The sequence below is a fragment of the Heptranchias perlo genome, chromosome 32, assembly GCF_035084215.1.
Source record: "Heptranchias perlo isolate sHepPer1 chromosome 32, sHepPer1.hap1, whole genome shotgun sequence".
Taxonomy (NCBI): Eukaryota; Metazoa; Chordata; class Chondrichthyes; order Hexanchiformes; family Hexanchidae; genus Heptranchias; species Heptranchias perlo.
Window position 1 is genome coordinate 24065827 of NC_090356.1, and position 25668 is coordinate 24091494.

At 44.8% G+C, this 25668-nt stretch overlaps 1 protein-coding gene across 1 annotated transcript in view; it reads left to right on the forward strand.

Annotated features, from left to right (window-relative positions):
* Positions 1-19686, forward strand: part of disp3 (dispatched RND transporter family member 3) — a 382438-nt gene extending 362752 nt beyond the window's left edge. Inside the window, exons 21-23 of the mRNA XM_067970641.1 lie at positions 306-419; positions 13070-13236; positions 17484-19686. Of these exons, the coding sequence (XP_067826742.1) occupies positions 306-419; positions 13070-13236; positions 17484-17846 (644 nt within the window). The 3' untranslated portion in view covers positions 17847-19686. The remainder of the gene's footprint in view (positions 1-305; positions 420-13069; positions 13237-17483) is intronic.
* The last annotated feature ends 5982 nt before the right edge of the window (positions 19687-25668 follow it).

A 25668-nucleotide genomic window follows, 5' to 3' on the forward strand; every position in this document is an offset into this window, starting at 1 on the left:
GCCAATTAGACTATATAACATAGGGTATCAACTGACTTACTGTGATCAACACCACGGGAGATCCGCTAGTAGATATTAACAAAAAAACAAGATGTTGTAGAGAGTTTAAGATACTAATTAAAGCGTGGGGGGTTCTGTTTATGTTGATTAATGCACTGAAGCTTCAATCTCACAATTAATGTTGTCACCAGACTGCCTGATTGAATTACTGTCTTGTAACTCATCGTTGTTCAGCTATGTTTTTATATTCCATTATCCTTTGAAACAGCTCGGGGCACATTATAGAGTCTTTTCTCTCTCTGCAGGTGTTCAGAGTGCACTGTACAGTTTGATTCTCTCTCTGGTAATCTGTGTCGCTGCAGTCGCTATTTTTACCACCCACATTCTACTCCTTTTACCAGTCCTGCTGACCATTCTAGGTAAGAAAATCATCACTGATTCTCTTATGCTGTCCATGAGAGCAGTGCTATTAAATGCAATGGAGTTTAAAATTAGTTACTGAATAGGCAGATTGACCTTTTAGGGGCCATTTTAATGATCTGTGTTTCTCTTTAGCACCTTCTTAATATAGCAACCAAATAACTATACACCATTAAAAAGGTTGAAAAGATTGCAGTGACATTTGTTTCTATAACAAGAGTGACTACACTTCAAAAGTAATTTATTGAGTCATCCTGAGGACATGAAAGGCACTATATAAATGTTAGTAAGTTCTTCCTTCACTATTTACAAGATGATTGTTAATTTCAACCCTTCTAGATGTTCTAGTTTATCATTAGTTTTTGTCACTAATTAGGTCAATAATATACATACTAAACTAGAAAACTGGTAATGGAATCAAAAAAGTTGACAACTCAAAAACAAGTAATTGCACTGAAAGTGCAGTGGGACCTGGGCATGTTGTGCTAGCTCTATGTGTTCCCAACACTCCTTCACTTATATAAGAAAGTATACGAAATCCTGAAGGGGGATGCAAATATTTAATAAATGCACTACATTTATTTCGTAGGGAGTCTGGAGACAAGCACCCCAGAGAATATTTGACACTCAGTTCACAGATGTAATCTCTTATCCATCCAACCTTCCCAATTATGCTGGCACTCTTTTCCCCCTCCCCCTTCAATTCAACATGACACTTTCCTTTTCCCCCTTCCGGTCCATGGTTTATGCTTGCACTCTTCTCCCCTCCCCCAGTTTATGGTGGTACTTTCCTTCCTCCCAGAGTCTGTGGTTTAATCGCACTCGCTTCCTTCTTCTGCCCACATACCATTCCCAGTTTCTCCCCCCTCTCCTCCTCTCAGTGCCGCTCCAGGGAGCTCCGATCCCAGTCTTATTCTTATTGCTGTTGTAAGCTGAAGTGATTGAATGAGGCTGCATGCTGTGGGTGGGAATTCCTGATTCTGCAAGAAGTCCCATCCACATGACACAGCCACATTCAATCGCTTTGGCTTACAGAGGCAGCAACAGGACTTGTGTACAAGCTCCCAGAGCGAAGCTGAGGGGGAGAGACTATTTTGCATTGATTTTCATCTGAGGACACGAGGACCATCCCACCAAAACACTGAGTGTCCACATCAAGCGTGGACAGTTGACATGCAGTAATTCTCTGCAATATGCAGTTGATCTCATTGTAACCTCGTGAATTTATATAATAATAGATACACCAGAGAAGTTACAGGGCTAAAAAGGCCCTAGACAGGGAGAACTTCTGTTTGGGGCTCAGGGAAAGAGAGGAAACTACTGGATCTGTTTAGAGTCTAGCGAGCAGAGACCTCCTCTGCCTGTTTGAACAGTAGAGGATGGAGAGTTACTGGGTTTATTTGGGGCTGGAGGGGGTAGAAAGAAAGAGGAAGAACTTGCATTTATATAGCACCTTTCACGCCCTCACGACATCCAAAAGCGCTTGACAGCCAATGAAGTACTCTTGAAGTGTAGTCACTGTTGTAATGTAGGAAACCTGGCAGCTAATTTTCACACAGCTAGGTCCCACAAGCAGCAATGAGATAAATGACCAGTTATAGTGGTGTTGGCTGAGGGATAAATATTGGCCAGGATACCAGGGAGAACTCTCCTGTTCTTCTCTCAAATAGTGGCATGGGGTCTTTTACGTCCATCTGAGAGGACAGATGGTACCTCGGTTTAACGTCTCTTCCGTAAGACAGCTCCTCCAACAGTGCAGCACTTGCTCATTACTGCACTGAGTGTCAGCCTAGATTATGTGTTCAAGTCTGTGGAGTGGGGCTTGAACTGACAACCTTCTGACTCAGAGGCGAGAGGGCTACCCACTGAGCCAAGGCTACTCATGGATACGTTTGGGACATGGAGTGAGAGAACAACTGGGTTTGAGGTCTAGAAGGGGCATTTATGGGTCTGTTTGGGGTCTAGAGGCATGACGTCCTGATATTGAGCCAGGCAGATCCACTCCAAAGCCTATTTAGGGCCTGGAGGAGTGAGATTAAGTCTTTAAACAAATAATGGGGTTTCATGGAAACTTGATGGGACCCAGAGAAAGAAACCAAATAGACGCTGAAGTGAAGTTACTGGTATGAATTTTCTTATGAACTTTACTTGATATATTTGAATTAGTTCCTTCTGCTTCTATTTATTATAAATGAATTTGCTCAGTATCTTTCAGGCATTCTATTTAGTTTCTTTTGTCCTCTGATGCATTTTAACTTTAATAGTTAATGAGGTCAGGGCCTGATTGGTGGTGTGTGAAGCCACAGCTTTAGCACATTACATGATTCATTCACTGTGCTTGTGGGAGGCTTGTGCCAAGACTATTAGGAAAATATTCCCACTGAAATATTTCTCAAGGAGCATTCAAGCATTTCTACACAGATACATGAAGACACAACGGTTGGAATTCCCATACCCAGGATCATCCCGCAGGAACAATGACCAGGAGCTGGTAAAAAAAAATCTCGAGCGGTGACACTTTTGACTTCAAACACTGTAGACAGTAAATGCCTTCATTTAGTACCCAAGGGGAATTGCAACAAATTCCCATAAACAGCATGTTAATGTACCGTAGGCAGTAAATCTGAAGCTAGTTGGAATTCTACGATTCACTGCTTCAATATGATTTTGAAACAAAACCTTATCAAGGTATATCTTAGGAATTCACACTCTCTTAAAATTAATGAATGGAAAGTCTTGGGAGTACGTCCATGGTTTCCCTCCGACTGGCAAGAGTCCACATCAGAAGTGCACATTCCTAATATTTACCCTATTGTTTGGGCTTGCTAGGTGAAAGAAAATACATGCCTTTTATTAACAAACCATTTGGGGGTGTATTTTACATTGATATGTGCCCTACCCCCTTCCAGTGAGGTTCAGATACCACACCTCGCAGCCATGCAGTGGGGCTGCATTGGCCCCATGCAGCAGAAATGCGCAGTGGAGCAATACAGATTCTTTTTGTGATTGCCAAGCTTTATTTTTGTTCTATTTTCACAGTCGTCCTAACCTATTTACAAAAATATATATATAAAGATATGTTTTTTAAGACGTGTGTAGGGTAGTAACTTGGATACAGGCTCAATTTATATTTGGCAAATTAATTGTGCATTAGTCAGGATTAACTGCAGTGAAAGTCTCTTACAATGAATTCTATTGTAATGAAAGTTGCTCAATAATGACATTTCAGAAAACCAAGGATAGTCAGAGTTTGAATAATCTCCTCATACAATGACATTGTGTTTTGGCAGAGTGGATTTCATTGTAAAAGGTCCCATTGTTCACGCAAAACCTCTGGTAATAAGTTGCAGACTCCGTTTCTATTATGTCCTTGTATCAAACCACAGTCATTAAGATAAAATAGGAAAAGAGCTAAGGAAAGACGATAACAAGATCATCTAGCCTAGACAAAAAAGGCACCTGCAAGAACATTTGCTACATAAATAGAAAAAGAAAAAGAAAATCTGTGAATGCTGGAAATCTGAAAGAAAAACTGAAAATGCTAGAAGTACGCAACATGTTGATTAGCATCTGAAAGAGGGGGAAGGCACAACTCAGTAATTTGTGGGGCCATTGCAGCCCGAAGGTCCACTGTTGAAGAGTCGTGGCGTAAATTGCATTCAGTTTCATGGCACAGTGAAGAAGTGCTCGGTCTCTGGGAGGATGTGAGATAAGATGTAGGGTTGGAGGAGGTTGGGAGGATGTGAGATAAGATGTAGGGTTGGAGGAGGTTGGGAGGATGCCAGATAAGATGTTGGGTTGGAGGAGGTTGGGAGAATGTGAGATAAGATGTAGGGTGGAGGAGGTTGAGAGAGTGCAAGATAAGATGTAGGGTTGGGGAAGGTTGGGAGGACACAAGATAAGATTTAGGGTTGGTGAAGGTTGCAGCGGGTTGGTGGAGTGTGGCCGTGGAATGGTTTTCAAATGAGGAGTTTGAAATCAATGCATGAAGTCACCGGAGGTGGTTGAGGATTTGCAGTGCTATGACCGTTAACGGTCTGTCCACGTTTGTTTCTAAAATGCCCAGCAAAGCTTTTTTCCATGCATAAGTGCGTGATATGATGAAGTAAATTATCTCACGGTCCTGTTATGTACATGTGCTATCAGTGTGGTAAGAGTAATGCCTCCTTCTTCTGATAAAGATTTGCCCAGCACTTTCTGATGAAGACATTGCCACTTTAATATATCGATATTTAATACCACAGTTTGTGACCACAAAACATGGGGCCCGGTTAAAATTCAAAGCGATAGATTTAAATGTTCATAATCCATATTAAGTACCCATCCCACATACCCATCAAAATTTACAGTGTGATTGGCAGAGATACATTCTGGAGGGGTGGGAGGTGCGTCCCACACACCAGTTCTCTGCACATTGCTAATTTTAATCAGTTTGATTTGCAATGAATAAAACCTATAAAAATGCACAGTCTTTGTACTTCATTCTTTAATAATAAAAAGGGTACGATGTAATGAACAGGGAGTCTTCATTGTTTCCATTGCATGAGTTTAGATTAATATCTGCTCATTCATTCTCCAGTACCTGTAGCTGCATAGCAGGGGAAAATATCAATGCTGTCCATTCAATAATCTAGAGTTGCCTCTCAATAGAATGCTAAGCAAAGCCAGTGACATTTCCCTAAAGGGATGGAATTGGAGACTGTGTTCATCTTGTCTGTGGCAGGCACACATCCGGTTGTCTAGGTGTTGAGCAGCATTGGAGTCAGTGTTTTGCAGCCCATGCACCGGGCATCTCAGTGCTGGATGCTAAGGAGAGTCTTTTGATGCAGGAACTGAATGTTGGTTTCCTCTGGGCCAATTCAAATTCTTGCTCTTTCCGGATATATATTTTGTTTAAGAATGGACGGATATACTTAAAATGGCTTAGAAACTTTTTTCTACATGAAAGAAAAAAAAAGAAAGCGACCTGTATTCATATAATGCCTTGTCACATACCAACACTTTCTACCCTGTAAATTACTTTGAAGTGCAGTAAAGCACAGGCACCCATTTTCCACACAGCAAGGTAACAAAAACAGCAATGAGATGGTTTTTGGTGGTGTTGGTTGAAGGAGGAATGTTGGCCAGAACAACAGGAGAGCTCCTTGCTCTTAGTGTCCTGGGATCTTTAACATCCACCCAAATTACCAGAACAGGCAGACATTGTTTAATCTCTCATCCTAAGGAGACACTTCCAACAATGCAGCATTTCCTCAATATTCAGCGTAGACAAAATGCTTCACTTAGCCCAGGTGGCAGGCAGGTATCAAAAATACAAATTAATATAGTGTGGTGCAACTGAGCTATGATTCATACTGTCAAGTAATTTTTTAACTTTTTTAATTATTTTTTTGAATGTTAATACATGTTAGGGAGTAAAGCTCTCCTTGTTGATAATTTTAGCAAAAATAAATTACTCATGTAGACTTTTCATCAAAATTATTAACAGAGGGATTTTTCCCCTTGCATATCGGGGATTTATCAAATGTTGGGGAAGATTATTTGCCACAGTCGGGAGAGTCACCGTGCTTGTTCAGTTCATGGAGCACCCTGGTAGGAAGGTTTCTGCATTTGCTGCAGGACAAATTATTTTGATAACGTTGTCACGTTAAACATTCAAAAATATAATAGCACCAAACATGATCTGTGAGGAGTTACTGTCATCAATTGGTAAAGTGATACAGTTGACCATATGTTTGAGCCCCAACCAACAATAACATCGTGTGGAAGGATGGGCTCCACATCCAGAATCCTCCACCCACCGAGTTCCCAATCTTGAACATGCCACTGTAGGGAGGACCATTTGGAAGCCACGCACTTTCCACATGGAGGCTGGTCCAAACCAGGGAGTCATCCTGGGCCACTGCTGTGTGCTTCCATGCCACTCTGCTTCGGAACAGCATTGGTGAAGCTTGAATGCACGTTGCCTATCTGCCCGCACTCTTGGGTAGGAAGAGTGCAAGTTGTCAGAGGAGGAGGAAGAAACACCAAAAGGAAGGAGAGAAAATACAGAAAGAGGAAGCCTCACCCGTAGCAGAATAAATAATTTGCATGCAAGCCATTTGACTAAGACATCACAAATTGTAAAACTCTTTGCCGGCTGCTTAGATTCTGATTGTACACACACATATAAATCAGTTCACAGAATCACAAGACGATCTCCAGAGGTGGTGATCGTTTAAGCTGTCCTGCTGCATACAGTGAAGTTGACAAGTATGCTGTCAATTCCTTTGAAGCAAAACACAGGCAATTTGGCTTTGAAATTACAGTCTTTGCTGTGTTAATTGTGAACGACATGTCTCTCGTCTGTATCCACAGCCCTGTTTAAAAGAGCTCAAGGAATCTTTTGTTAGCCCTTTGTTGTATAGGAATTTTGTTTTGTTTTAATTTCGCTGTACCGTGTTAGGACTGAAGTTCCACAGCAGCCACCGAACTTCAGGCATCACCTATCAGAGAAGATGCAGAGTTGTATTCTACTTATTTTCCTTTTCTTGGTGAATTTTGTGCTCGTCGAGGTGAGGGATTAAAACGTTTTCCAGTTGGGCATCGTAGGGGGAAGATTTCCTCTGGTCACTACGTGTTAGTGATATCATAAACATACCAGGAAGATCTCTTATCTTTGCTATCTCTTATGACATCTTAAACTGTCTCTCCTCCAATTTGTGTCAACATCAACCACTCCCAAATCAGCAACAGCAGAATAATGCTCCTGCTGCACAGGATTAACAGATCATAAATGATCTATGTAATCTCTTGGATCGGTTTTGATTGCCTGAGGGGGTCGGAGAGAAATTTTCCAGGGTATTTTTTTCCCTTATTGGCCTGAGGTTTTTCTCCGTTTTTTGCCTCTCCCAGGGGATGGCTGCTGGGAGGTAGGAGGTAGGAGGGCCGATTTTCGGATGGCGGAGCGGGTGCATTGGGAGCAGGGGGCCTCCTAAAATTGTAGAAATCCAGAGCGGCTCCAACCCGCTGACTTCCAGGTTCCCCAGTGACGCGACCGGGTGTGCGCGGGCCTCCCGAATGCGGGAGTCCCACCTGCAATTAAAGCCGGCGGGATGATAATTTCCATAGTTTGACAGATAGTTAAAGTACTTGAAATACTTGATTGAGTAGACATTTTGGCAGGGGTGCAATTTTGAAGGATCCTCGGCGTGTTTCCCGTGCTATGGGAAACACTCCCTGTTGCAACAGACGTGTTTCAGCCAGCAGCCAATAGGAGATGCAAATGGTTATTTGACAGGTGGGGAGAAATCATCATTTATTGCAGCAGGGCACTCTGTCACTTCAGAGAAAATTTTAGCTGCAAGACCTTTGTGTTTCCACTCAAAATTCTTACTTTCCACCCAAAACTCTGCTGTGTAAATAAAGTTATCTACTTTGCGGACCCCCTCAAGCTCACGCCGTCAGGATGGGGGGCGCCATGGCTGCATTCACCACTTCATCCGAGGACGAGGAACATCACCAGCCTTGCCAGGCATGGCGTCCACCTCTGCCATGTGGAGCTCCACAGCACAGTGCTGCGCCACAGGCACCTGCACAAGGTCTCTCAGTCATCTGCACACAAGTGCATAAGGCAGGTCACCGACAGCTTGTTTCGCAGCGCCTCGTACTATGTCAACTTCCCCATGAACGACCTCAGCCAGACGGAGAGGGCAGTGGAATTCCACTGGGTGCAGGGTGTAATTGTTTGCACCCATATAGCAATACGAGCACCTCCACATGAGCCAGGACTGTTCATCAACAGGAAGGGCTATCACTCCATCAACACTCAGCTCGTTTGTGACCACTGCAAGTGATTCCTTCACGTGTGCGCCAGATACCCTGAAAGCTGCCACGATTCCTTCATCCTCCGGGAGTCCAACATCCTGCCCCTCTTCCACGCACCGAATACCCGCAAGGGCTGGCTCCTCGGGGACAAGGGATACCCCCTGCACACGTGGCTCGTGACACCTCTGAGGAACCCCACCACCGAGCTACGGCGTCGATATAATGATGGCCACATCGCTACCAGGTCTATAATTGAGCGTGCTATAGGGCTGCTCAAGATGCGCTTCAGGTGCCTTGATCGTTCTGGGGGAGCGCTTCAATATGCACCAGACAGAGTGGGACGCATTATATTCGTGTGTTGTGCCCTGCACAACATGGCACAACAGAGAGGGGTGCTGCTTGAGGAGGCCCCATCCACATCTGCCACCCACGAGGAGGAGGAGGAGCAACCCAGGGGCAGAGCAATGGCTCACCTGGTTGCTCGTGAGGCCAGGGAGTCACTGATATGTGAACGGTTCTCCTAACATCAAACAGTGTGAAGAGTCCAGTCCTCACCACCTGGATAGAGCAGCGGCCACACCAGTGCCCCCCCACCCCTCCTTGCACAAATCAGGCCTGCAACTACACATACGCCCACTCCAGAGTGACCCAATGGATGGCATCAAGTGTGGGCCTTCATGGTGAACCTCATGAAAGGGCCTTATTACAGAAGCCAGTCAAGAATGACCAAGACGTGGCAGTTGTGGTGACAACAATAATATTTAATGTGCGATTAACAAAAAGCAAATTTAAATAAAAAAACATGGCCAACCGTCAACACCCTTGTGCATCCCCTTTGTACTTACAAAACCTTCGCCTTTCGCTTCTGACTACTTCTACATGGTGCATCCCCTGTGGCTGCAGCAGAGGTTGTGGCACGTTGCTCTTGTTCATGCCCTGACCGATTTAGATGCTTTGGGCCACGCCCTCTGGGTTTTGGTGCCCAAGATGGCCCCTCCAAAGACTGCTTCACCTGCACCTGTGCAGGGGCAGTATCGGCCACCTACAGAGGAGGCAGCATTGCGGGTACTGGTTGAGAGGGGGGCAACGGGTGAGACGTGGGGGCACTTTGAGTGGCGTCCCCACTCATGTTCCCTTTCGCCATCATCCCTCCCCTGGGCCAGGCCCACACCACTCCTACCACTCTGCTGGACGACAGTTTGGAGGACATGTGTGAAGCCTATCTGCCTGCCTGTTTAAGGCGGCAGAATGTTGTTCACCGTGAGTCCGAACGGCCGTTGTCAAGATCTGAATGGACTAATTTGTGAGTCATGCTTGAAGCTCCATGGAGGATAGCCTTCCCTCCATCGCAGAGATTCCCGCACTTACCCGCGACACTATCTCAGAGATGTCCTCACGTCCCTGTGACAGTATCTCAGAGATTCCCTCCCGTACCTGTGCCACCATTCCACTCATGCAGGAGTTGGACTCCTCCGTCCTCTGCGCGATTGTGGAGAGTGTGCGTGGCACCTGTTCCAGCACCTCGCAAATGTGCTGCTGCCCCTCAATCATTCTCCTTTTAAAGGATGGCCCCCAGGGTTCAGCATTTTTGTCCAGCTGAGCAGAGCCTAGAGAGAAGTGCTCCCACCGATGCGGACTCTCCGCAGCTGCCCCTACCACCAGTGTCTGCACGTGTTCACGTTTGTGGTAACTCACCATGTGCGACCGCAACTAACTGAGGACTGGGACCCACCAAAGTGTGTGTATCTGCGCTGATGGATGTCTCGCTCAGATGTGACGATGCCCCCTCAGAGGCCGGCAGATCCTCAGAGGAATCGCCCTCCGGCGTCACTGCGGTCGCTGAAGGCCCTGTAAGAGAACAGAAGGCAATATTAAGCATGAGGACAGATGTTGAGGTGCTGAAGGTGGCAAGACATGTTAACATCAATTCATATTGTGTGTGCTGAATGGTAAAGTTCTGTCACCAGATGTTTGTCGGGTGCCAGTCTCAGCGTCCCCGACGGACAGGCACTCGAGGGTGTGGTTCAGCTCCAAAGCCTCCTGCTTAGTGTCTGTGAGGATGACTATCTGTTGTGGAACCCCTCCGGTCCTCGCCCTCTCCTGTGCATTCTGGGCTCTCTTCTCCTATAAGGGGAGAAAGTGCAGACGCGTGAGTTGGTGATGGTGACGTGGCCAACCGATGAATGCATTGGTTTGGGTGCGGTTGACAGTGAAAGAGATGCCTCAGAGGGTGAGTATGAGACAGAGCCATGACATTGTATGAGGATTGGGTTGAGTGGTAGTGGTGAGGTAAGTAATGGGGAGGTGAGGAAGTGCAGGTAAATTGAGGATGAGCTTTGAGTGGATGTGAGGAGTGATGTGATAGAGTAGTGTTGACAGTGCAGAATGAGTTGGGGGCGGGGGGTGGGGTTGGGTGCGCTGATGTGGAAGACGGAATGCAGGAGAATGAGTAAGTGTACACACTTTGCAGACCTGGTTAGGTCACTGAAGCGCTTCCTGCACTGGATCCAGGTGCGGGAGATGTTGCTGCTGCTGGTGACCTCCTCTGCCACCTCGAGCCAGTCCTTCTTCGTGGCAGAGGCAGGCCACTTCCTCCAGTCCGCCAGGTAGAAACGTCCCTCCTCCTCCTCACCCCATCCAGTAGCATCTGGAGTGAGGCATCACTAAATCTAGGAGCAGCCTTTCCCCTGGGTTACTCCATTGTGCTGTTTGGGTTTTTGCTCCAGAAGCAGCCATCGGAGGACTGCCCTTTTATAGAGGGCTTCTCCAGCTGACAGCCTGTGATGCGAGTGCGCAGTCTGCCCGCTGCACAGGTTTCCGATGGCAAACCCAGAAGCCACGTTAAGTGGCTCCAAATTTACCCGCGATCACGTGAGGAATGGACAGATTTTATTGGGCGGGTTACCCACGCGCCCAATCGCACCCCCCCAGCCGCCATCCCGCCTCCACACTAATATCGGGGTCCATGAATGTAGGGCAGGTTTAATGGACCAGCTGGTCTTTTCCTGCCGGTCATTTTCGTACGTTCACTGCCCCACAATGGTTCTCAACCTCAGAAGACCACCCCCTGCTGCACCACTGTGACAATTTTTCCATTTCTAACACCAGCCATCTTGTGATCTCTCTGAGTGAGATTGACATTTTATTGCCAGATTTGGGACAGTTTTCTGCTGTGAGAACTGAGCTGAGACTGCAGAAACACATTTATCATCTGTACGAGGCCTATGTCAAAGGAAACCAGCCTGGGTCCCACAATAACGAATCTTTATCAATAAGTTAACTTCAGCTCATCCAAACTCTGCTGCCCATAACCCGCAACAGGCCCACGCGCCCATCACCCCGTCCTCGCTGACCTACATTGGCTCCAAGTCTTCCAACGGCTCATATTTTAAATTCTCATCGTTGTGTTTAAATCTTTTGGTGGCCTCGCCCCTCCCTATCTCTGTAACCTCCTCCAGCCCTACGACCCTCTGAGATCTCTGCACTCCTCTAACTCCAGCCTCTTGCGCATCCCCCCCATCCTTCACCCCAACATTGGCAGCCATGCCTTCTGTTGTCTAGGCCTTCCCTCTGTTCTTTTGAGACCCTCCTTAAAACGAACCTGTTTGACCAAGGTTTTGGTCATCCCTCCTAATATCTCTTTTTTTCGCTCAACATCCATTTTTTCCCCTTGCGCCTCAGTGAAGCACCTTGGGGTGTTTTTGTATGTTAATGATGCTATATAAATACGAGTTGTGGCAATGTACTATTATATGCACTAGAGTCTGAAATGAAAACAATTGACAGTAGAAGGTAGAATGGAGATTACATTGAGAGCTGGTTTGAAATGTTATCACTGCAGAAAATACATGATTCGCAGGAATTAGAGGGCTGAAATGAAGCAGCAGAGAAAGCTGTTTGTCAGCCTGATTCGAGCGCATTTTGAGTGAGGTTTCACAAACTCATCCCAGAATAAGACATCATCACAGTGATATCACCAAATTAAATGGTAGCATCAGGAACCTAATCTTGAAATTAAGAAAAAAATATTTTGATGAGGTAACTACCTCTAATTGTTTTTATTAAAGACACCAATGGGGTGAAATTGTAGCATATGAACACATTAACAGGTTCATATCGATTTTCTCTGCCCATGTTTAACAAATTTGTTAGTCCATTTATTGTAAACAGTATCTTCCTTAGTTAAAATACTGGACAGAAAAAGTTCATATCAGTCCATTAATGTTACTATTGTACAGCGAGGATTTGCCCCTCAAGACCATCGATATAGGACCAAGATTGTGGGAAGCTTCCTCTTTCCTAAAATTTCCTTACTGTTTAGGAGCCTTCTCGTCTCTGAGTCAGAAGATCATGGTTTTAAGCCCCACTCCAGAGCTTTGAGCACATAATCTAGGCTGACACTTCAGTGCAGTACTGAGTGAGCGTTTTATTCTTAGAGGTGCCGTATTACAGATGAGACATTAACCCATTAGCCTGTTTAGGTTGTAAAAGATCCCATGGCACTATTTGAAGATGAACAGAGGAGGCTCCTGGCCAACATTCATCAGTCAATCAGCACCACCAAAAACCCATTATTTGGCTATTTATCTCATTTGCTGTTCAATGGACTTTGCTGTGCACAAATTGGCTGCCTTGACTACTTACAAAACAACAGTGACGACAATGCAGAAGTGATTCACTGGCTGTGAAAGGCACTATATAAATGCAAGTTCATTCTTTCATTTTTCCTTTCTCTGTGTATGTTTTCGCCGACTTTCTCCAAGTTACAGACTTTGGCACATTTGTGAGATCTGATATTGAGCATTTGGATGATGACGTGTGCATGTCCATTATGTTTTGCCAGGTGTTATCTGCTTGATGGTTGCCATCATGTACTGGTTTGGCTGGGAGATGGGAGCAGTGGAAGCCATCTCCCTGTCCATCCTGGTGGGCTCCTCCGTGGATTACTGTGTCCATCTCGTCGAGGGTTACCTGCTGGCGGGAGAAAACCTTCCGATAGCCGAGACCGACGTAAGTTAAAGCAGAAACTGCTGGATGTTCAATTTATTTTTGACGCTCAAGTTCACCTCCCCGACATCAAACAGTGTAGACTACAACTGTGGCAAATTGATGTCAATTCTTACACGTAATATAAGTTGTTGGGAAAAATAATAGTTATATTAAAGCTGAAAAAAAGGTGAGGCTGAAACTTTACCAGAATTATGAATTAGGTCAAGTAATTGTAATGTCATACATTTTTATTCTGGCTAATCATATTGATCCCATTTATAACTAATCTTATACACATTAAGGAGCTACAGGAAATACTTGAACTCATTGTAACTCATAGCCGGGTCCATTAGCAGTGTCAACCTTCAAGGTAACAGATGGTCGTCAAACAAATAATCATTACTCAAGGTAGAATAGGCTCAATAATTATCCTTTTACAGCCACTTTCGCAAGCCCACAAGATAAATACAGGTGAGGAATGGCTCACCCAAGCCCATCCAACTCCCTGTGTAGGGAGTCCCCGGTCCCGTCATTGCCCTTGTAAGGAGCAGGCAGAGGTTCTGTAACCAGAAAATCCCAGAAATGCTTTCTAGTGGATTCCACCGATGAAATTCAGGGCTAAGAAGTAGCCGTTAGGGGACATGAAGCCAGGGTTTTAAAAGCCTGTAGATTGTAGAAGGAAGGGAAGAAGTGCTGCAATAATGTAGACTGGGTATTTTGTAACCAGTGTAAACACTATTGAGCTGAGTGAGATAACTAATGTGTAGAGTGTACTCAAGATAAATGAGCAATAGAACTAGAGGTGAGGGTCATTTCCATCTAAATTATTGTGAAACAAAGTAAATGAGAATATATGTGAAAAATGCATGTTGCAGAAAGATAGAAAACATTTAACTGTCCTGATCAATGGCTATACACTTGAGAGAAATTTAAACGCAATCATACACTTGGTTGAATTATCACTTAATGTCATGGTAACCAACTGTGCACAGCAGTTGGGAATCGTTTGAAAGCCTTAGCCTCGTACAGTTTGTTTTCCATCAATCGATAGCACAAATACTTGCTGAGATTAACAGCTGCACCAAGAATGCTAGTTACAGACCCTGTCATTTTAAGCCACTTCTATGTTTAGTGAAAGGTCCTGTAGAAACGGAGCTCAAACGGAGACCCCACCCCCACCCCCGTCCCCGACCTCCACCCGCCACTCTCCCCTGTTTATTTTATCTGGTGTGGCCGCTCCTGTTGGAAGCCTAGAGACCCTGCAATGCCTGTTGCTACAAGCGAAGGGATTCAGCTCCAGGCTTCTTACATTACAACAGAGCCAATGGCTGCTCTGGGTCCCCACTGCTGTCGTAGTAAGGGAAGACCCTCCTTAAATCCTACCTCTTTAACCAAGCTTTTAATCACCCATCCTAGTATCTCCTTCTTTGGCTTGGTGTCAATTTTTGTCTGATTGCACTCCAACGAAGTGCCGTGGGGTGTTTTCCGATGTTAGGTACCTCTACGTTATGTACAGCCAAGTTTGGATGTAAAAACACCTTTTAGAGGTAATCTAGGTACAAACTTTGAATTATTTTTACTTCGGTTTCTAGAAAGACTGAGCCATTTGCTTTTGAGAGCAAAGTCAGAGAGCAAAAGGAGAGGCTGTGAATAAGAAAAGTTTGAGTCTGAGGATGAATCAGAGATGCTTTTACATAAAGCGTTTCCCAAATTCGGCTCAGAGAGAGTGACGCCTCATGCTAGCTGCCCATGTTCATGTTGGTACAATTGGCATCTATGGAAATGTTGGTCTATGATTCCGTCATTGGGATAAGGGTGCGTTTAGCAATGTAAACATGGGGAGCCGGCACATGGTGTCACTCTACCATGACACATACTATATGAAGCTCGACAGGCCTTTTCTTAATCATGAATCTACTCTTTCCTTTCCATTTCTCAGTTAGAATGAAGCCCTGAATGCTTCAGGATTTATTTGGTCTTACGGGCTTTGGTTTTGAAGGTACTCTTCAGAACAATTCACACTTCCCTGATTCCCACCCAGCCATTTTCTACTTCCTTCCTCCCCTCCCCTCCCCTTCCCCCGCCCCATCCCCTCCACCCCAAAACTGTTTCCTCTATTAATTTTCTTGGCTGATAGACTTTCATTTTTTTTTAATTTCCACTAGTTCACTCAAAAACCAGACCATCTATTCCAAAACAGGACCAGTGACCATAGGAGCAGCGTTCATTTGTGGGGAAGTAATGCTATCAGGCTGATCAGGATTAGATTCCCAACAAGTCATTACTGATTTGATTCAGTTTCCATGTCACTCTTACACAACAACAAAACAACTTGCATTTATATGGTGCCTTTAACATAGGAAAACGTCCCAAGGCGCTTCTCAGGAGCGTAATCAGACAAAAATTGACACCGAGCAAAAGTAGGAGACATTAGGACTGGTGACCAAATGCTTGGTCAAAGAGGTAGGTTTTAAGGAGGGTGGAGAGAGCGATAGAGAGGCGGAGACGTTTATTGAGGCAATTCATCATTCCTAAATGGCTGAAGGCCTGGCCGCCAATGGTGGGGCAAAGGGAGTGGGGGATGCACAAGGAGGCCAGAGTTGGAGGAACACTGACCTCTTGGAGGATTGTAGTGCTGGCGGGATTTTAACATGAGAATGAGAATTTTAAAATCAAGGCAGTGGACCGGGAGCCAATGTAGGTCAGCGAGCACAGGGGTGATGGGTGAGCAGAACTTGGGGCAGGTTAGGATATGGGCAGCAGAGTTTTGGAAGAGCTTTATAAAAGGGTGGAAGATGGGAGGCTGGCCAGGAGAACTTTGGAATAGTCGAGACTGGAGGTAACAAAAGCATGGGTGAGGGTTTCAGCAGCAGATAAGCTGAGGCCACAGTGGAGATGGGCAATGTTATGGAAGAGGACGTAGGTGGTCTTTGTGATGGAGTGGATATCGGAGTTGGAAGCTCAGCTCAGATCAGACAGAACACCAAAATTGCGAACAGTCTGAGACAGTGACCAGGGAGGGGGATGGAATTGGTGGCGTGGGAACAGAGTTAGTGGTGAGGACCGAAGACAATGGCTTTGGTCTTCCCAATGTTTAACTGGAGGAAACTGTGGCTCCTCCAGGACTGGATGTCAGACAAGCAGTCTGACAACACAGAGGCAGTAGAGGAGTCGAGAGAGGTGGTGCTGAGGTAGATCTGGGAGTCATCAGCGTACATGTGGAACCTGATGTTATGTCTACGGATAATGTCGCCGAGGAGCAGCATGTAGATGAGAACTAGGAGGGGCCCCAAGCATAGATCCTAGGGAGACTGCAGAGGTAATGGTGCAGGTGTGGGAAGAGAAGCCATTGCAGGAGATTCTCTGGCTACAACTGGATAGGGCAGTCCCACTCAGCTGGACAATGGAGGAATGGCATTGAAGGAGGATTGAGTAGTCAACCGTGTCAACGACTGCAGAGAAGGATGAGGAGGGATAGTGCACCATGATTATAGTCACAGAGGATGTCACTTGTGACTTTGATCAGGGCCGTTAGAATGTTGTGATTGGAGAGGTTCAAACATGGAGTCACAGGAAAGATGGGCATGGATTTAGGAGGCAACAATGTGTTCAAGGACTTTTGAAGAGGAAAGGGAGTTTGGAGATGGGGCGGTAGTTTACAAGGTCAAAGGGGTCAAGGTTGGGTTATTTGAGGAGGGGAGGATAACGGGAGATTTGAAAGGGAGAGGGGGACAGTACCTGAGGAAAGGGAACTGTTAACAATATCAGCCAGTATGGGGGCCAGGAAGGGAAGTTGCGTGGTCAGCAGTTTAGTGGGAATAGGGACGAGAGAGCAGGAGGTGGTTCTCATGGACAAGCTGAGCTCGGAGAGAGCATGAGGAGAGATAGGAGAGAAACTAGAGAAGGATGTGAGTACAGGGCTAGGGTAGGGAGAAGTTTGGCTTGGTGGGCAACGGGAAGGAAGGCATGCAGCAGAAGCAGCTGAAAGGATGGTCTCAATCTGAGTATCAAAGAAGTCCATGAGCTCCTTGCACTTGTTGAAGGTGAGGGTAGAGGGGGCAAGGCAGAGTGGTCTAAGGAGACGGTTGGTAGCAGAGAAAAGAAGCCAGAAACAGCCTAAAGATTGTAGCACTACAAGACCGTCGGATATGTTTCCAGTAAAAGTATGCCTTAAGTGCATTTCACGGTTCCCCAGGGTGCTGTTGTCTGCATATTTTCGTTGGATGGATGAATACATTTGCTGACACTCTGACTTGTTTGATTTATAGGATAAATGCAAAATGGGGAAATGGAGGACGCTTGCAGCTGTGAGACATGTTGGTGTCGCCATTGTCTCCAGCGCCATCACCACAGTCATAGCAACTGTCCCTCTGTTCTTTTGCATCATCACTCCATTTGCCAAGTTTGGGAAGATTGTTGCCCTGAACACCGGCATCTCTATCCTGTACACCCTCACCGTCAACACGGCGCTGCTCAGCATCCTGGCTCCAAGTGACTTCTATCGTTCGAGGAGATCTTTTGTTAAGGCGGTGCTAGGAGTAGTTACCATTGGTGGTGCCGGATTCTGTGTCTGTCTAGTACTGGTTAAACTGGGAATCAAAATCCCACTCCCCAATGGATCAACACTGTAATTTATTTATAAAATTTTAATACAAGAGACTACAGAAAATAATTTTTTTTAAAAAAGGGAACTTCATCACAATGCAAAAACTGGGACCATTGCCTTTTTATTTGTAAACTCGTTCCTTCCTCCATGGTTGATGATGGCTGATACGCTGAAGCCATTAAGTAGCCACTTAACTGCAAGCGATGGATTGAGTGCAGCTTTTCCTGCTGGTTAGATGTACAACCGCTGATGAACTCGTTCCGAATTGTCACCATTTCTGAGGAAAAAAGTTGAAACAACAGAAAAAGTGGTCTGAGAGCAGCAGCTTTTAGACATCTTTTACGCACTTTACACCTTTTACACATGATTGTGAGGAAGTCTGTTAATTACATCTGAAAGCTGGCAGCTATCTAGTTAGCATTGGGAAAAGCCGCCTTATTTTCCATTACCCATTTCTTCCCAACTACATGATTGCCATGTCCCATCCTCCTACTGTAGATTGTCTCAGTTTGGATGGATTGCTCCCAAACTGTAGTCAGTGCCAGTGGTCAGCCAGTAGAGGCACAATCCAGGGAGGGTGAGCCCAAATCTTCTCTATGTTTCTCTAATTCTGAGAAGGAACATTTTGACCCCACCTGGAGCTTCGTCTGAGAAACCAGCTGAGATTGGGTGGACTTACCAACAGGACTAATGACATGGGACACTGAGACTCTGCTTTCTGGCCTCCTGGTTGGAGTCAAATTAAACATTTTAAGTTACTGGATGAATTTTACCTTTTAGTTTAATTTTTGTTCTTAGTCTTTTATTCTTACTCATTACTTTATTTTTTCTCCTTCAATTTCCTCCCCTTGCTCCTCTTCTCCTATAGTTCCATGGGTGCAGCTATGCTCTATGACACCCAAGTGCCAGTCTTCACCCGTGGATGTCCATGCTGACCTGGCCTCACACGTAGACACTGCCAGCGAGATCACTGGAATGCCCACCCTGGCCAATGTTATCTTTCACCTTCCAAGCCCTGTGACAATGAGGCCAAGTAGAGTATTGCCTCTCCACTGCCATCTAAGATGAGATCAGATGACCTGGCTTGCACAGAACAGTGTCATACCGAGTGGCCCTTTTACACATGGAGTCAGGGAGAGGAGTGGCCAAAATTCCTGTTTGTTCAAGTCTTTTATAGGATGCCAAATGAGCAAAGTCCTGAATCTACAGGAAAGAAAGAACTTGCATTTAATTAGCATTTACCACAACCTTGGGACATCCCAAAATGCTTCACATAGAATTACATAGAATGTACAGCATATAAACAGGCCATTCGGCCCAATAGGTCTATGCCGGTGTTTATGCTCCACATGAGCCTCCTCGCACCCTTCTTCATCTAACTCCATCAACATATCCTTCTATTCCTTTCTCCCTCATGTGTTTATCTTGCTTCCCCTTAAATGCATCTATGCTAGTTGCCTCAACTACTCCTTGTGGTAGTGAGTTCCACATTCTAACCATTCTCTGGGTAAAGAAGTTTCTCCTGAATTCCCTATTGGATTTATCAGTGACTATCTTATTTTTATGGCCCCTAGTTCTGGTCTCCCCTGCAAGGGAAGCATCTTCTCTACGTCTATCATATCAAACCCTTTTAGAATCTTAAAGACCTCTAACAGGTCACCCCTCAGTCTTTTTTCTAGAGAAAAGAGCCCCAGCCTGTTCAATCTTTCCTGACAGGTTTAACCTTTCAGTTCTGGTATCGTCTTAGTAAATTTTTTTTGCACCTTTTCCAGTGCCTCTATATCCTATTTATAATATGGAGACTAGAACTGTTCAAAGTACTCCAAGCTTGTACTCCAATCTGGAGGGATAGAATTGAAAAGAATAGGAGTTATGTTAAACTTGTATAGAACCAAGGTTCTATACAAGTTTAACATAACTCCTATTCTTTTCAATTCTATCCCTCCAGATATGTCAGTTAACAATTGTTGAAGTGCAGCCGCTGTTATGTAGGGAGGCAAACATGGCAGCTAATTTACACGCAGCAAGATCCCACAAACAGCAGAAGAGATAATTGACCAGTTAGTCAGTTTTGGTGATATTGGTTGATTGATTGTTGATCAGGGCATCAGGAGAACTCCCAGCTCTTGTTCAAATAGTGGAATAAAATCCACACGAATAGGTGGATGGAGCCTCGGTTTAATGTCTTATTCAGAAGGTAGCACCACCAACTGCAGCTCTCTGTACTGCACTGGAGTGTGAGCCAAGCTGTCATCCTTACTTTCATTAGCGTGGTTGCTCAAATATGATGTGTGCACATACAAGAAATGCCTAACTGATGCTTCGCTGCACATGTTGCTCTTTTAAAGGAAAATCTCACCTTCAAACTAAAGTAGTCCCACATTAAAAAAAATGAAAGGAAAATACAGTGAAGACCTTAAGAGATCAAACTAAACAGGTTCCTCAATGTAGGCAGCTGTACAATCCAAGTGACAAAAGTCTGAAATGTTATGTTATAAACCCAGCCAGGGTGGCAGTATTAAACTGTGATCACTAGTGAATTTAAAAGTAGGTGTTTAAACTGATCACAAGTAGAATAGCCAACCAGCTGTAACAGTGCAAGGTTTATATGTATAATTAATAGGAAAGCTGGTTGGTACCCTGATGGTTCACTTGGTAAAGAACAGTGGCACTAAGCCATATAGGTCAGATAATCTGTGCTGAGTTTGCTGGCCTTGGCCAGAGCAGCAATAAGGTTGTTGCAATTAGCCTCAGCGCACCTGGGCTAGGGACGGCTAAAGTCAGCCCAGATTCCCATTCCTGCTCATTATCCAGTAACCTCTGGTGGAAAGTATGTGGGTGGATATTTGGGTAAATTTAGGTTGGAGCACAGTTGAGATATTTCCCCCTTCCCACCATAGTTGAAAAGGCTGCCAAGACTTAGGCCTAGAAATTCGGGCACACCCATTTTTGGGCCTGAACGGTGAGGCCCGAGGCACACCCGATATTGTGTCTTGGGCCTCATTTCCATCGAGCCGGCGAGCTGCAGAGAGTTACAGGCAGCTAGCTGATGTAGCGGAATTGAAGATTGCATTGGCCCTCAGGTAAGTGATGAAGGGGGTCGACCAGGTCGGGAGGGAAGTAGTGTTGGCTGGGAGGGAGGTAGCGGCGATCGTGGAGGGGGGATCGACCCGTATTCTTCGAATGTGGGGTCGGGAGCAGCTATCCTGCTCTTTTTTGGTTCCACATCCAGGTAAGTATATTTTAAAACCTTACCTTGTTGGTTGCGGCCCTTTAAGGACCACCTGTTAGGCCGCATGTAGATCCGGCACCGGCTGCCTCAGGGCAAACCAGTCTTGCAGTGGGGGCCTAACGCCTGTTCCAGGCGTGGGCACTGCACTCCAATTTTGTGGCCTTTATCAATATGGCGGGCGGCGCGCACCCTGGCGCATGTAATAATCGTGCGCTTCCTGCCCGCCATATTGGAGGTTTAGGAGGCCGTTAACGGTCAACGAGCAGACAACTTTCTAAGTCTTTGTGTTTAGGCTCACAGATGAGGGACATATTGGAGAGTAGCTGGAACATGCACCCCGGGCAGGTGTCAGCACCTTCAGCAGAGAAGGGAAGAAAATTGAAGTCGGGGAGGAGACAGTGGCAGGAAAGTAAAAAGATGTTTGGCAGCTGTTTAATCAGAATGAGCTGAGAGATGGGTCTCTGAATAGAAAGTGAGGACACGTTTTGTAAATATTATATTAATAAGGATATCAATTTGTAGTCTCCAGTACTGAAGAAGGGGATTATGCAAATACTGCACTGTTAGTAACTTATTGTTCAATTGTTACCTATAAATTAACAATTTACTGTTTATAACCAATACATTCAGGGTGTTTACAGGACATTGTTGTACATCAGCGATTCACACATATCCAAATGTTAGCCAAGTATTTGAAGAAACATTCATGGAGTGGACAGTTCAGTAATTCACCAACATGCTCCACTAATGCTTCAGTATATGCTTTAACACTAGGGTGTCCAAACAATAGCTGATAGTCCGTATCCGGCCCACGAGCCATAGGACCATAGATGTTTACAGCACAGAAAGAGGCCATTTGGCCCATCGTGTTTGTGCCGGCTTTTTGCACAAAACTAATCCCACTGCCCCTCTCTCCCCCTTTATAGCTCTGTATCTTCCTGCGCTTCAAATATTTATCCTTTAAAATATGCAATGGTCTCTGCCTCAACCACCCCCTGTGGCAAAGCATTCCAAGCTCCAACAGCCCTGGCTATTTGGCCCACAAAGCCCAGGTGAGTCATTTTTTGTTTGCCTTTGTATTTCATAAACCTGTATTCACCTATTTGACTTTCATGGGCAAACACATAACAAGTATATATTATATTAAACACTGACACTAAAACATTTAAAAGATGTTGATAAAAATGCACAAATGCAATATTTAACAATATAATTTAATGATAATTGGATAGCAGCTGTTCGCTTAGGAAGGAATAACAATAGTATAACTTATAATATTAATTTATATTTTGATACATAAATATGTACATAAAAACAAATTATCATAAATTACATAATTCCACTTCCATGATGAGAAAAGATAAGTAACATAAAATGCTTGCCCTAATCAGTTTTCTGACAACTATGATTTCATGTTGTGAATTCTTCCTTGAGTTCAGTGGTTTGATTTGTATATGAGGCTGTGGCACTCCTTGGTGTGCAGCTCAGTGACCCAGTAAGACAAGATGGGGTCCGTTTTATGAGTTGGCTCTCCTTTTGCATGATAAGAGTGCATATCAGAAATTCAGGAGCAATGCAAGATATTCCGTCCATTAAAGTAAGTGGATAAATGGATGGAATATGACGCAGAGTGCACTGCCCCCGTACCCAAACTCCCAGTGCGCATACCCGTCATGGGAAGCTCTGCGCCAGGATTGCTAATTTGTAAACCTAGCTAATATTTGGACACCCCTGCTTTAACCGCCTGGAGGTGTCTGGCTAGACATGATGTTGATGTCCATTGGTGCAGCCTTTAAAAGACGCTGTTTCATTTTACCTTTCCCATCCCATCAACATACTCTCCATCATCATAGTTACAGACCAGAAAGCCATTAGAAGTCAACCGAGTATATTTTCTTCCATAGCTGGTGTGAGCAAAAAGTCGGATAGAAGTATAAAACCAGTTGCTCCATTTTATACTCAGTGACCGAAGGAATATATACCCCAATGTATTTTAATATGAGATGACTATTTAACCAGGAGCTAAAAGCAATCAGTTCTAAAATACTGAACTGTCCAATACACCTACATTAATATCAACATCTAACAAAGTCTTGAAAATAGCCTGAGTGACTCTAATTATTGCATATTGTTAGACTTAGTACTTTTATTTTTTCCTTATTGTGTAAATTTCTTAAGTAATTTTGTAGAAAAAAAAATCTTTGGACAATGTTCCTTGTTTTAGGAACTGTTGTTGAATTATTTGACATTCAAATTGTTGTATTACAGCTGCTTCAACTCAAACCGAAATAAATTTCTATTCATTGTCAATGAAAACCTTTCAGGTCTTTCTTTCCTTTCCCTCTTTTTTTTTTCTCCTGCTTTCTGCACCTCCTCTCCTTGACGCTCAGAAGGTAACATTTCCTATAGCAAGGCCTCCAATTTCCCCTTGGGAACTTGCCATCAGATTTTTACTTTCGACAGATTGACAGCTGCCAGGCAGAACCTTTCACCTGGCACGGCAGCTGTGGCTATGAGAAGGAGCAGAAAGAGTTGGGTGGAGTTACACTTGGAGCATCAATGCTCAGTGCCACAAACTGTACTCATTTACTACTCTTATGTTGAGTTGTGTTGTACAGGTGGGTACCAACGGAGATGCTGGGGGCAGGAGAGGAAAAAGGGAAAGCTTACCTGAGATCAAATCCCTGTCTTGGTCTTGGTAACAAAGGCACAGGACCAGGATGCCTGGTTTAAAATGGAGGTATGTTAAATAAAGCAGAAGCTCTCCTGATGACTCAGGTGGTGAAGGCAGTGAACAGCTGAGACATACAGACTTGGATCTCCTGTTTGTGTTGTTAGCTGGTCTCAATCAGGGGCAGAACTATAGCACTGCAATTGGTTTCAGTGTCCATGGGTCAAGGAGGTGAAACGCAGCCAGGGCTTCTCCGCTTGATCACTGTCCAGTGACCACTGTTGTATGTGTGGTCAGCAGATATGGACAGGATTGGGTTTGGCTGTGATATTCCATTCTACTCACTTCCCAGGCTCATGAATGGGTGAGGTGCTGTCCATAAATTCTGAAGATGTGTGCGAGGAGTGGAGAAAATGGGAAGAAAAAGGCAAAAAGCAGAATGGGACCAGCAGAATTAATAGCTCATTCCAGATGTTCTATTCATAAGATGTCAGATGAGACTCGCTGCTCCTTTGCATTCAGACCTCAAAATGGAGAACCATGTGGTCAAATGGGTTTATGGGGAGAAGAGATAAGATATTTCACTTACTCGCAACATGGCCCACACTTAGTATCTCATCACTGTTATTAGTTAGTAGGTTTGTAACCTGCACAATGTCCAAACACCACAGGACGGATACGTTAATAAAAATGGAGCAAAAAAAGAGTTGGCCAGTTTGATCAAGGCCCTGTCAGGTATGCAGCATCTCATCTCAAGGGGCATAAAAACTGATCTTGAGGAGCTCATCACACACGAGCTGGTTGATTAGAGGGTGGTACGAAGGGCCTGTGAAACCCCACAATCTGGGCTGCCCTGTATCTAGAGGAGGGGGTGTGAAGATAAACTGGAGTGGGGGGGGAGGGTGCTGCAAGACAGGCCAAAACAAAGGAAGAACACACAAAGAAATGAATGACCTTATCACTCACATGGGAATAAATCGAGTGAAAGGACAGGACTGCACCACTTCCATTTAACTCCCCTTTTTCCAATTGCATGGTTCAACAATCCTTTGTCACATTTCAGTTCTGAATTGGACAGCACCAGGAGACAGTGATTAAATACAAGTGACTGCAACCAATTTATTGCATCAAAATTGCTAAATAGGTTCAAAATACTGCTGACCTCACTTTTGTACAAATTGCTTAATAGAAATTGCCATTTATAGGAAGGGGAGCAAGCCACCAGATGAGTTCACTTTTCATTTAGTTGTGTTATAAGGAATGCTTATACCCCAGTCTGTTTTAATCAAACATTTGGATTGGACTGAATTACTTCATTGTGAATGGCTGCTATACATCACTATTACAACACACTGGATAAACAAAGTCACGCAATTACTTGGCTTTTCCGTGTTGTAAACCTATTGTAATGCTGCCTGATCAGAGTCTCACACAGGTAGCACAGACTCTGCTGATGAATGAGCTGCAACTGAGGGCAGGAAACTATCACTTCCTTTTAATTGCAGCAGGAGCTTAATAGCAATTTGTCTTGGCTCCAGGTAATTGGAATGAAGCAGCCTAGGGCAATGAAATTTATGTGGTTTTGTCACCCGGATCCAGCTTCTGTTCGCCATTGCGGAGTGTCTGAACAAGGTTAATGGATCTTTGATGCCCTACCCTTTGTTTTGGGAGACGAGAGAGTCAGGAATGCCCCATGTCCGGCCAGTTATATTCCGTCTGCAAAAAGCCTTTCCTGCACCTCTTGAGAAAGAAGCTGCCAGGACAGGCTTTGCGCGAGCCGGATGTGGAGGTCGTCCTTTCGGTTCACGCCGATGACGTGCCCCTCACGGTCACAGACCCTGCTGACTTGTGGCGGATGCGTGAGGGCCAGCAGGTATACTCTGCCGCGTCCCCCACAAGCATCAGTGGGGATAAAAACTCCGGACTTTTAGGTCAGTGGCAGGT